Raw genomic sequence first — 13,250 nt, forward strand, 5'->3', positions numbered from 1 at the left:
ATGATAATATTGCTATCATGAACTCTTTTGTCCATGGTAATTGTGTAGTGAAAATCTATTATCATGCCAACCCCAAGATATTAGTAGTTAAGTGTTTTTTCTGCTCTGTACATAAGTTGAACAGTTTTTATGTCAGCTAAATCTTGCCATTTTAGTGCTTTTACTGTGATAAAGTGTAGTTCTGTTCATTCTCCTTGCGTGGTTTTGTTCACAAATCTTATTGCTCTTCTATTTCAAGGGTGAAAATTTCATTTGTAAAAAAGTAAATGGTGAAAGATGATGAGAAATGTTTCTGGGGCAATATGCAAAATCGCACAATAGTCATAGACAACAAAATGATCCTTGCAAAGTGCTACAGCACTTTTGAAAGCAGGGAAATGGGGTTCTGTGGGTTGTTGTGTGATGTAAGTCAAAAAAGCTTGTGTGAACAGTGAAACACTTGACTCTAGGTGAGAGGAGAGTGTGGAGCAGGGCCTTGTGTTTGCCTCTGTGAAGTGTTGGTGTGAATTACACTGTTATGTGTGTGCTGCCAGCAGCTGTAAGTAATGCTGTAACACACACACACACACACACACACACACAGAGTTTCTACACACATATAGGCAGACACATATAACACACAGTATAATCATGCAATCAACACTGTACAATTGCAAGCACATTTTGACATAGATACAATATGCAGGAGCACAGATGTGTTATTGCATATTATGTGGCTAAATAATGAACCTGTGATTAAGCTTTTCATGCCTGTTTGAATTCTGACTGGACTGACCCCATCTGATGTCCCCACTATTGTGACGTGTGTGTGCCAACATGACTATAAATAGGTACAAGGAGCATGTGGCGATGGCTGTGTGCTTTGCTCTGCCCCCCTTCAGTACCAGAAGGGCTGTTTCATTTTCCTCCTAGTGTTTTGACAAAACTGGCAGTGGAGACTCATAATAGTTCAGATCCACAACAACAGAAACTGCAGCAATCGAGATATTTGAATAGGAGGAGCATAATTACTGATAATGTTTCACCTCTTTATGTTGCCCATAGCAACATTCCCCATCAGGATACATAGTAATACCATGTGTGATATCATGCGGCTGGCTTACAAATGTGATCACAGAGAGGTGTGAGGGACCAACTGTCTGCCACCTGTGATGACAACAGGTATCCAAAATTACTCTCACTGTCCTTTTTTTAGGTGCGCCTTCCCATCTTGCTGCAGAAAGTGTGTCATGTAAAAATAAAGTGTGCTGTCAGATTGTAAGAGCTGGAGTTACTGATTGATCAAGACATGATTTAAGTGTTTGATGCATTACTTCAAGCATGGCTGTACATTAAACTTACTATACTTTACCAGGGATCCTTTAATAAATAATAAAACAGCAGCTCTGTGTAAAACAATAAAAAAAAAGATTGGTGAGTGATGATGAGAGTTGATTAAATTAATGAGAGAGGTTGAAGGAAAGGAGATTCAAGACTGGCGAAAGTATGCTGGCAACACTTAAATACAATGAAGTAGTAGGAAGAAAGAAGCACTTTGGTTAAACCACCGTATTTTACAGTATGTCACGTCAGGACTGTGAATAATATGTCAACATTATAGCAGCTGCAGGTTCGATTCCAGTCTCAGCCCTTTGCTCCTCGTATATATATATATATATCTATTGATATGAGACTAGATATCATCTTAGATTTTGGATATTTATGATATTTATATTGCAAGTGTTGTCTTTTCCTGGTTTTAAAGGCATTTACAGTAAAGTGGTGTAATTTTCTGAACTGACCAGACTATCCTAGCTGTTCTGTTACTTGCCTTTACCCACATTTTCATTATACCCACATAACTAATGATTATTTATCAAAAATCTCAATATTCCACCCCACAATACTGGCACAATTCCAATATTGAGGCATTTGGTCAAAATTATCACGATATTTGATTTTTACATATCACCCAGCCCTAAGCCACATACAACTCACACAAAAAAGACAATGTTTGAACTGCAGAAGAAACTTCTAATGTCAGAATTTTGAATTAAAAATTGTTCACCTTTCACCAGATTCTTTTTGTTTCCAAAATATGAAACCAACACACATAAATTCCCCTTTTTTAAAACTCAATCACCCTGTCCAACTTATCAAACCACATTTGCTCTGTTATCTTAGTGACACCCTCAAGTCGGCATGAAATAAGATTCCTGTGAAACATTTTTACTTTGCAAAATTTATTTATTACAGCTATAGGGTTACCAACAACCAGTAATTAAAATGGGTGCATATGTGATGACAGACATGTATACAGTAAAAGACAAATGGTCACTGACCTTTGACCTTGATGTGTTTCATGTATCTATTGTATTACCTAAGAAACTGCATTTCCTCTCTAAGTAAATCTTGATGCCTCCTAACACACCTGGCATTCCTTTTCAGACCATTTAATTGTGACGTTTAGTGATCGAAACAAATGTTGTTAAAAAAAACACTCTCTCTCTCTCTCTCTCTCTTCACTTCTCCATATTAGCTTATGTGCTACAAGTCAAAGTTGAGATGGAATTGGAGATCCAGCAGTGTGAGAAGACCAAGGCTGTGAGAGAGGAGCAGCTGGAGCGTCTCACTCAGATCTGCCAGGAACAGGCCGTGAGTACCAAAACGCCCTAAATTTAACCTGCAGGCTGCATTTCCCCAGACACTTCCACAAAATTAGCTTGTAAGATACGAGAAAATGTTCAATACCTGCATACAGAACTGGGGCTTAATTGGCACAGCAGCAATACATGCACAGCACAGATATCTACCAACAATCTTGACATGGTTTTGCATGCATGAGGACAGAGAATTTGTGCATTCAGCAATATTTTGAAATTGTGGGTGTTGCGACATATAGTGAAAAGCATATGGTTGACCCATAATTTGCACGCAAAGTGTTTAGAAGTAGGTAGCAATAACCTTGGGCATATTCACACATAATAATTCACATTATTGTATACCAGTAGTAAAATTGTCATTGTAGTTGATATTGTCATATCAACCATCCAGTCTTCATAAAAAGTCTGTTTGTAGATTTGTCAAAGGAAATAGTTAATTACACTTATGGTTTGAGTAAGCCCCTTAAGCCCGTAATACTTATGGCCACTTTAAAAACTGTAAGCTCATCTACCACCAGAGGGCAGCAAAGCCCCACAAATAGGTTAAGTCATACACACGTTATTAATATTTTTTAGAGCACACACAAATGAAACCACATGAGAAAAGGCAGACTACAATAAGTATTGATAAAACTTAATCTTAAATTCAGGCCGGGTATCAGACATATACAATAAATAAATAGTCGCATACAACACACTTCTAAAAAAATGTTTTAACCAAATTGCTCTTCATAAACGTGGGCAAAAATGTTCAAGTTACTATTTTTTATTGTGCACGTTAGGGGATACCTTATCCCATGGGTTCATATATGACCTCAGTCAAACTGTGAATGAATTAGATTTAATTATAGTAAGAATTACTGTTTCACTTGGAAACAACACTAATACATACCTACTGCATGTATAATTTGTAAAAGTGACTGTTTACTGTGTTTTCTATTAATAATATAATATTATTTCCATTATTTTGCATTTACCTCTTTTTTTAAAAAAAAAAAAAAATACTGCTGTAGTGTTTTCTTGTCAGTGCGTTGCATGTATTCTTCAGGATCTAAAACCCTGAAATCAAAAAGGACACATCACAGCTTTACATCAGCAATGCATACCATTCAACCAGCACATAATTAGATAATGCACTCGGAGTAAACACTTTATTAGTGATAAACCTTGATGTTTTTAAATATGATCTGTCAGGGCTGGAGACTATTTGTAACTATTTGTAGGAACTTTATTTATCTATGGTCATACTGTATAATCTGCTCAGATGGTGTCACAGACCCACAGTATATTACTTGACATAATGTGTTTTACCCTACAAATTGTGTAAATCATAGTCTACACTACACAGGTATTTTCCCTATTTAAAAAAAAATTATATTGTAAACGGTGCATGTGATGTTCTTGTGTTAAAATGTGTGTAGATGATGTTTTCTCCTTCACCTTTGCACCTCATTTTTTTTTATCTTTGCCAACCCATCATGTCTTGTTCTCTCTTCTTCCCCCTCTTCTTTCTTTCCTCCCATCTTTTCTTACCTGCGTTACCCTCCACCCCCTCATATCCTCCTAACGCATTCTTTTTATAACTAATTTCTTCCTCTGCTCATTTACACCTCCAACTTGTTACTTTTCCTCTCTTTTTCTCTGCATACACACTGACCACCTCCAGTTTGAGATCAGGCAGCTGAGGGCCCATCTGGCCCAGCAGGACCTGGACCTCGCAGCAGAACGTGAGGCAGCCATGCAGATCCACCATGTATGGGGCAAACAGGGGAGAAGTTTTCAGGTTGTAGAAGGCTTGACTCCTGGGGAGTCTGACGATGAGGGTGGCCAGAGAAACTCCAGGGAGGCTCGTTCCACTGCAGGTACAGTGCCATCTCTAAAGCAGAGTTTTTAGGGACTGGGTTGCGAGATACTGAAAACAGTAAATGTTAAGTGATTAGGCTTTGTAAACAGATATATGTGTAGCTATATAGCATTTATACTATATAGCTGATCTCGAAAGAATGTATGAAATAATTTTTTTATATCATCTGGTACAAATTTTGGCCCCTAAATGACCTTGCAATGAGGATAATGCAGATGTTTAAAATTAAAATCATTATTTCACAAGCTGGAAAAAATGAACTAATCTAAGACAAAAGTCTGCAGCATTAAAGATATAGCTAACTTGAATACACACCATGTCAGGTGCAGTGTTTGCTTGAGAAAGCAGCATGACAAACCAGGAGAGAGGTGCACTATAAGGTATGTACATAATTATGTGGAACAAAAAGTCTCTAAAGGTGTAACATCAGGGGAACTGGATGCCAGAGCAGTGTACAGTTAATCTGTAGCAGTAGCCCTGGAGCATCTTCGAGGCCAGGCTCTTAGCCCCTCGGTGCTCGCACACAACACCCATCTGACCGCAGGCGCTCCGGGATCAATATGAGGGCAAAAAAGCTTTTAGGATCTGGTGAATTCTGAAGAAAACAAGCATGCTCTCTGACACTGCACCAGCTTGCATGGGTTTCTGTCATGCCCCAACTATCTCTCTTACCACCCTCCCCCCCTCGTGGCGAGGCCGGCCTAGCTAGCCCAGGCCACTTGGGCTATTTCAGGTACAGAGTGCTCTGTGCATTGGGCCTTGTTTGGGGAGAGTGGGTTCCTGTCAACATCTGTTCCCTTTCACCTGCATACCACAATAGGGCAGCAGGAGGCTCCGCGGTGGCCACAATATTACCCCAAGGGCATAGTGGGAAATCTGGCTCTCAGAAACAAGTGGGGCTCTTTACAGAAACATGGTCACTGGGATGAGCACTTAGGCCACAGGGCTCAAGTCAAGTCAAGTCAGGTCAAGTCAAATCAAGCCTAGTTTATTTGTATTGCTCAATATTGCACACACAGTGTCAGTGGGTGTCTCTCACACTCATCTGCGTGGTGCCATCAAACTATCAAGAACTCATATCAAGGCAGTGGCCTTCACAAGAATTAATGTCTCAGGAGATAGAGAGTTTTGCACCTTAAAGTACCAAACCATGTCGATTTTAAGAACATCTAGTGGCGTTAATCAATGAGCCAGTGGAGTTTTCTCTCTGGTGCTGAGAAAGGATTGCAGTGACAGAGCCCAAACTTCTGCAACAGGACTACAATAGAATAGAGGTATTGAAACAAAGAAAGATAGGCTTTTTTGGTTAGAAGCAACTTTTCAAATGATCCTACTGAAAACATAATCCTTGCAACATGTTACAATATTAGAAGAGTCTACAGCCACGGCAGGGCTGGGCGATATAGAGAAAGTCAAATATAATGATTTGATTAACCAAATACCATGATATTGATATTGCACAATTCTGTAGGGTTGGCTTTAGCTTTTAAAAAAATATTTTCACAGTTAGATGATAATTAAACATCACTAATTTAAATATGACAAGTAGAACAAAAATTACATTATTTTATTGTAATACAGCCTCTTTAATGAGGAAAATACAACACATGATGTTCAATATCCAAAATCTAATAGAATATCTACAATATTGATATATTGCCCAGCTCTAAGTCACACTATTGGCTCTACTACAGCAGTGCTTTGAGCTAGATGCTAATATAATATATGCTAATTAGCACCAAACACAAAGTACAGCAAAGGCTGATGGAAATGTCATTAATTTTGCAAGTCATAAACTAAACTGATGATGGCAATGGAAGGAAATTAAGTCAGGAGTTCACTAAAGTTATTCAGATTCACCCTCCAGGTCTGAAACAAATTTGAAGGCAATCCATCCAGTAGGAAAAAAAGGAAAATCCAGGGGATCACTTAAGTCATTAGGGTGTATCCTCCGGGGACCATGAATGTCTGCACAGAAGGACAGACAGTCATTGCCATTGCCAAATTCCATGCTGCTAACATGAAATATATGGTAAAAATGTCCCCAAACTGTGAAACTGTCATTTTTTAAAATCAAATCAGAGTCGATTTCTTGTAATCTAAACTTATACATACATTTTTACGTAGTTTATCTATATTAACATTAGTTGCAGTGGTCTATTCTCATACCACTTCACCTGTGGTGTAGAACTGATACCCCCCCCCCATCAAATTTACTGTTCAGATTTAACCTAAAAGGACCCCAGCTTGTCACCTCTCTTTTGCAACAGACAGATGACAGCCTGATAACTTGACTGTCACAGAAAGAAGGGCAGAGCCTTTTATGCATGCTGGACAGCCCATTCTTTTTTCTTAAGACTCATACGTTATTAATTGTGGAGTGATTGTCTCAGTCTTGTTTTAGTGAGTGCAATGCTTCCTCTCCAGGGGTGGCTCAGGGATTAATATTTTAGACTGAAAAATAAATGAAATTACCCATCAGAGTCTGCAGCATGTCCCGGGGGACAGGGGCTAGCACTCAGGGTACTCTGGGTTCGCACTCAGCCAGCGGACAGTGAGCTCAAGACCAATCAAGCGAACAGAGGAGCATAGCAGATCACAGCTATTCACCATGCACACTGAGGTCCGCTAGACTGGAGGGATCTGTGCCTGAACAAAGAGCTCCCACTCGCCCTCTCTCACTCATTTCCCCCCATTTCTCTCATCCCTGAAACCAACCCCACCCTGTCTCTGTCCCAGTTTATTTCTGGTGCAGCTAATGCACGGTGTAGCAGTGCGTGATCCTGACCACTTGACAATAAAGCACCTGTGGCCTGGGGCAGAACTCATCTCTGTCAATATTATGTTGTAAACATAGATATTTTCCATTTGGACTAGTTTGTGTGGTTAAAACTGAAATGGACCTACAGACAAAAAGATAGGAAATCAAATTACAGTCACTGCCGCACAGAGCAATAGCAGAGTCAGTAACACCATATAAACTCTAATTTGACTGGTCATTTCCTGCTATATAATTGTAATTTATGGCTCTTAATTTATATTGCATATAATAATATCTATGTAAGTTCAAACCGTATTTGAGAATAGTTTTGTGTTTATTTGTGTATAATCCAAAAAATCAACAACCTAGACATTATTGCATAAAGATCAGATAACAGATAGCCTTGAAAACACTGCAAAAACAGATAAGAGCAAACACAACAAAACATAGGTTTTACTGATGCATTGACCGTAGGTCATATGAGTGGTAGTGAAGAAGAAAGAAAGAATCAGAGTTGAATAAATGGATATAGGAATATTTTCTGTAAATATGAAGAAAGGTTCACCAAATTATAATAAAAATGTCAGCAGGTGTAACCCATAATTTGTACACAAAGGGTTTAGAAATAGGGATTAATCAGATTGTGCAGGCTGTGGTCAAATAGAGGAGAAACTGAAAGGTTTGTGATGAATAACGAGGGGTTTGATTGTTGGCCCTTCCTTGGACTTGATTTATATATATATATATATATATATATATAGTAAACAATATTCGCACTATGGCAACCCAATGCATGTTGTTATTTACAACTTTATTGATGTAATAGTAATAATAATAATAATTATAATAATAATATCAGTTCTTTATTTATTTTTTCAACAAAGATCCACTAGTGCGTGATGACATGAACAACTACATCAGCCAATACTACAGTGAAGCAAGCAGTGGTGAGTGACTTTGAACACTGACTTTAATACAGTATATACCACTCCATGTACATGTGAAGAAAATAATTTACAGCAGTAAATAATTTAATTTAGTTGTTATAGGGCTGCTAAGTGACAGGGTAAAAATTCATAGGTTTGGTTGAAGATTTGGATCATGCAGGTAAATATTGCATACCTTATACAGAGAGCAGCATAGTCCATTCACAGGTTTTAAGATAATGTCTATATGAACTTATGAATGCCTTTAATTTGTCTTGATTGAGGTGAATAACTAATTTCTTATGGTTCTGTTATGTTATTGTTTATTTGTGTTGTCCAACTTTCTCTAAATGTATACAATGACTTTTGAGATGCTGGAGCTTCTGGCTTAGGTGCCCGGATCATCACCACAGCAGCCATCGATGTTCACCTCCCAACCAATCCAAATCCCATCCAGTCTAACCCGATGCTTGCTATGGAGCGAGTGGGCAGCGCCGTAAGTGACGCCTCAATCAGCATATCACAGTCCAGTGGCAGCCTAACGGCCCGCCCCCACAGCCTGAGTAGCCACACCCCTGGTTCATCTATGACAGACTGCAGCAGCAGCACGGCTCAGGACCTCAGTCTGTGCTACAGCACCCATCGCTGCTGCCCACCTTCCTTCTCAGGCCAGGACCCCTGCAGGGACCCCAGCATGGTGGTGCAGGAGCTACTCTGCTCCCTCTCTGAGGACTCCTGCCTTGCTCAAAAGGGCCTGGTAGTGGACCCTGTCAACCTTAAGCTTCCCAGCCCTACTGGCTCAGAAAAGGCCAGCCCTGAGCTGGACAACAGAATAAACATCTTCAACCGCAGGAATCAAGAGGAGAGACGAGGTCGAGGAAGAGGGTGTGTGCTGTTGCAGACCAAGCCTCTGATCCACCTGCAGGGCAGCACCACCGAGCCGTCCCTGGAGCAGAAGTACCGGCTCCTGGGACCAGCTGACACACCTCTGGGGCACATGCCTGACACATAAGCTACATTTATACAGAAACAGAGGTCTTTTCTCTTCTTTTACTGCCACCCTGTTTGGCATTTATCTGAACTCCTTTGGCAGGTCATGAGAGGCACATGAGATTTACAAATTGGATTTTTATGTTGCTGTGTAAATCCAATCTTAGCCAATCCAGAGCAAGCTTGAGCCTTAGCTTTCAGCTGAAAATGATGTTCCTTAACTTGATGTATTCAGAAGTCATAGTAGAAATGACAATAAGAACTCCTAGGCCTTTTGCCACACTGTCCAACCTCCCCTGTTCCTCACTGATGGATTTTTGAAATCAGAAATTCCCTGATATAGCACAACAATGACTCTTAACATCCCAGTAAAAAAGGAGTCAAATGTGTTCTTGGACACATTCTTCATCAGGAATTCTCACTTTGAATAGGTCCTAAATGCACTGAACTTTACATGAATTAAAACCAGCCAGGGGCCATTCAAGCCTTTACCGAACAAAAACTTATATTCTGTACCATGTTGCAAACCAAGACACTGTTCTCTGTTCTTGGGATTTAAAGCAGTTAAAGGAGTGTTTTCTATCGCATTTTACTGGTTCTTTTGTTTCTTTAAGTTGTATGATCGACTTCAAACACCAATCATGCAAACATCCTTTGTTCAAACAGCCACAGGGTACATAAGACTGGCTTAACTACACAAACAGCCTTTTTTTCCCTTTGCCTTTCTGTCACTTACTTGTTTAATTTGAAACCATGGACCATCATCCAAATTTATTAAATAACATTTTTGTTTTACTTGTTAAAAAAAAAAAACATTAGTAGGGTGTATTTGTGTGGATGAAATGAAAAGGTAAGTGACTGGATTCTTCACATGAAACTAGATAGGAGTGCTTGTAGCATGAACCTTTAAAAGATATGTGCCCCAAATGGCAAGCAAATTCTTTGCACTTTAATGTTTACAGACACTTTTGTAAACTTGATATGGAGGGAGTTATTGCCAAATGCAGGTGTTGTCATTTGAATGAAAATAGCAAAAATAAAAGTTAGTATTTCCTTAAGAGCTTTCAGTTTACTGACTCTTGTTAATACATCATGATCATGTTAAATGATTTTAAAGCTTTACTAAAAATACTGCTGCACAATTGTACCATTTAGTACGCTCTCTAATCAATTACATTCTTCTCACAGGCTCCGTATTACACATTAGTTCATTATCATCGTCGTCTTATATGCATATGGTTTTGAAAAACCTAAATTATTTAAGGTTATTAACATTGGAAGACCTGTCATAACAACTGCTAATTGGCCAAGTCATTGTAAGTGTGTCGTGAGAAGTATCAGCCCCCTAATTACCCCTTTCATATCATTAATTCAGAAGATAAACTGCTGTACCATTTTGTTGCTTGTCAAATGTTTACAAGTATCCTGAGAATGTTTTAATTGTTAATAACTATTACAGCAGCAATTAAGCTATCAACACAAGTGTTTTAAGGTAGGGGAACTTGGGAACTAGGTATATGGATTGTTTGTAACAGCCTTTTTAATAATATCAGAATAACATCCATGTCAGTTCACAACGATTCTGTCTGCAGCTCTTTTTGTAGACACAAAACTGAAGACATACCACAGTGGTCCACATCATCTAAAGACCGAAGCAGAGCTACGCCCCCTTTTTAAAGAAGCATGGCCAACCATGAGGCAAGGAGGAAGTGCAAGGCAAGTTTCAATCTATTAATCATATTGTTAAAGTACACCTGAGTGGGTTTAAATCCAATTAGTTAAAATAAACTTCTCCCCAAAAAACAGTTTTTTATTGTCCTCAGTGACCGACTTTGTTGCAAGTTTTTAAAAAGAGCCAACATGTAAGTTGATAACTTTGATCTGCAACCTTCCAGCTATTGCTAGACCTCTCACATCAATCTAGTTTAAAAAAACAACAATGCCTATTGCATGTCATGAAACAAGTAAATAAATAATGATCTGCTTGGCTCTAGACACACACAAAGGAATCCTATTGAATGTGGGTGCCAAACTCTGGTGCAGCCTCAGCCTGTCACGGCTGCCTCGATATTAATGCCTGAATTGGAGGTGCTATATCTCTAATTTAAACCCCTTCCAGCTCAACCAGCCGTGTAAAAGATGAGACACAGTTCAGCTCCACCCTGGGCAACACTGCCCAGTGAAGAAGCTAAATTATTTGTACACTAATAACTGTAAACAGAATGTGATGCCGAATGCGTTTCCTCTATGACTTAAGGACAATTGAAAGGCCTGCCTAAATGATTCATATGAACCCAATTTGTCAATATGTATCATACCAGGTCAGTGTGAGTTAAGTGTTGAGTTTTGACAGGCAGGGACACTGAGAAGACCTTTAGGAGACATGCTAGGAAGTAAATTGCTTTTGGGACGTCTCTGACGAATCAAGAGGTACTGTCCCTGTCACACTCACAGGAAGCTAAGTGAATTAACAGTGACCATTAGATTCTTAATAATTAAAATGTTTTAATAATGGCACAGAGGGAGTCACTTTAACTGCATTAACATTACATGATCATTGTTGATTAATCATACCGACTCTTAGGTACAATAAGGTAACGGCTTCCTTCCATCCTCACAATAAAAAAATATGTAAATTCTTTATAAAATAACACTGTAATAACAGCTTCACTGCAGGTGTAAAAAACAGATCTAAAATCTTACATTGCTATACTTTTATGCCCTTTATTTGATAGGACAAGGAGAGAGATGACAAGAAAAGTGGGTGAGAGACTGAGGATGACATGCAGGAAAGGACCACTGGTCGGACGTAAACCTGGCGCCACTGCGACCAGGACATATAGCCTCTGAACTTGGGGTGCACACTCTACCAACTGAGCGAACAGGTGCCCCGTTAAAACATTTTTAATAACACTGACTTTGCCTTTTTTCACTGCATCAAGACAATTATTGTCATAGACAATTTTGAACAGAGAGTTGGCGGAGACCAAAAACAGAGCTACTCTGAGAGTTCCTTATTGCTCTATTTTTGGTCTCTACCACCTATATATTAACTATATTGGATACACATTTAATATGTGGCCATGAACAGTACTTCAAATGAATGTTGATGTTGCTCCGTATATTCTGGATTTGTAAAGAAGCAACTAAAATGTTTGCCAAATTAAAGTAAAATATGACAATATGTCAGTGATTACACTTTTTCTGCTCTCAAGTGTCCAAAAGTATAGTTATTTTTGCAGGTTTAATGTTTTTATCCCACTACCTATCTGTGGAACTATTGTTACTTATTAAACACCACATTTTAGTTAATTGGTGTCTATTCTAAGTATAACTCAACAGCAATAAGCAGGTAATGCAAACCACGTTAGCTGGCTGCAACTGAAATGTACTGAAAATTAGGAATATTGTGATAGTAAATGAGCCATTTCACTGTTTCAATACCTAAGTGGTCTTCATTTTGAAAGTGATATCTTTTCAAGTGCATAGAAGAGATTTTGATTGCTGCCATATGGCACAGAACAGTTGGATATATGTTAAAAAGGGGCAGTCTCATTGAGAACAAACAGATGTGGAGAATATGACTGCATTACTGCTGCGGTCTGACAGATTCAGAACACGTCGCACACAGGAACACAGGACACTCTTTCAAGAGGCTCTGAAGCAGGAGAAAAATACAAATAAATTATACATCATTCTTTAAAAAGCTTCTCAGGTTCTCTTTTTGAAACATATTTCTTAAGTGCACAGGATCCAGAGATTCGCTTGGTGGAAGAAATCCACTCAGGAGACTGTTGTCATGGTTACAGAAGATTTTTTTTTTCATTTACATAAAACAGTTTTCTTTGGTACCCTCCCCTCAGATGCTTGTTGTGCTACCTGCGATAAAAGTGGGTCAAACTGGAACTAGAAACACGACCTATTAAGTGACCTAGCTCAATCACTTCAGTCCTCTTGAGATATAATATTAATTATTAAATCAGATTTTAGTAAATGCAGATCATATTTTTAAATTTGCTAATAAAAAGAACACCAACAAAATATGTACAGAAACAAAATCAGAAAAT

At 38.7% G+C, this 13,250-nt stretch overlaps 1 protein-coding gene across 2 annotated transcripts in view; it reads left to right on the forward strand.

Moving 5' to 3' along the window:
- LOC121965014 (transmembrane protein 266-like) overlaps window positions 1-10,241 on the forward strand; it is a 61,491-nt gene extending 51,250 nt beyond the window's left edge. The window contains exons 8-11 of one of the 2 annotated variants that reach the window (XM_088079555.1): window positions 2,519-2,634; window positions 4,309-4,504; window positions 8,152-8,214; window positions 8,565-10,241. In XM_088079555.1, coding sequence (XP_087935681.1) covers window positions 2,519-2,634; window positions 4,309-4,504; window positions 8,152-8,214; window positions 8,565-9,205 — 1,016 coding nt within the window. In that variant the 3' untranslated portion in view covers window positions 9,206-10,241. The remainder of the gene's footprint in view (window positions 1-2,518; window positions 2,635-4,308; window positions 4,505-8,151; window positions 8,215-8,564) is intronic. The other variant, XM_088079563.1, reaches the window with a different exon arrangement.
- The last annotated feature ends 3,009 nt before the right edge of the window (window positions 10,242-13,250 follow it).

The sequence above is a fragment of the Plectropomus leopardus genome, chromosome 1 (genome assembly GCF_026936395.1).
Source record: "Plectropomus leopardus strain MGB_pleo_1.0 chromosome 1, ASM2693639v1, whole genome shotgun sequence".
Classification (NCBI taxonomy): Eukaryota; Metazoa; Chordata; class Actinopteri; order Perciformes; family Serranidae; genus Plectropomus; species Plectropomus leopardus.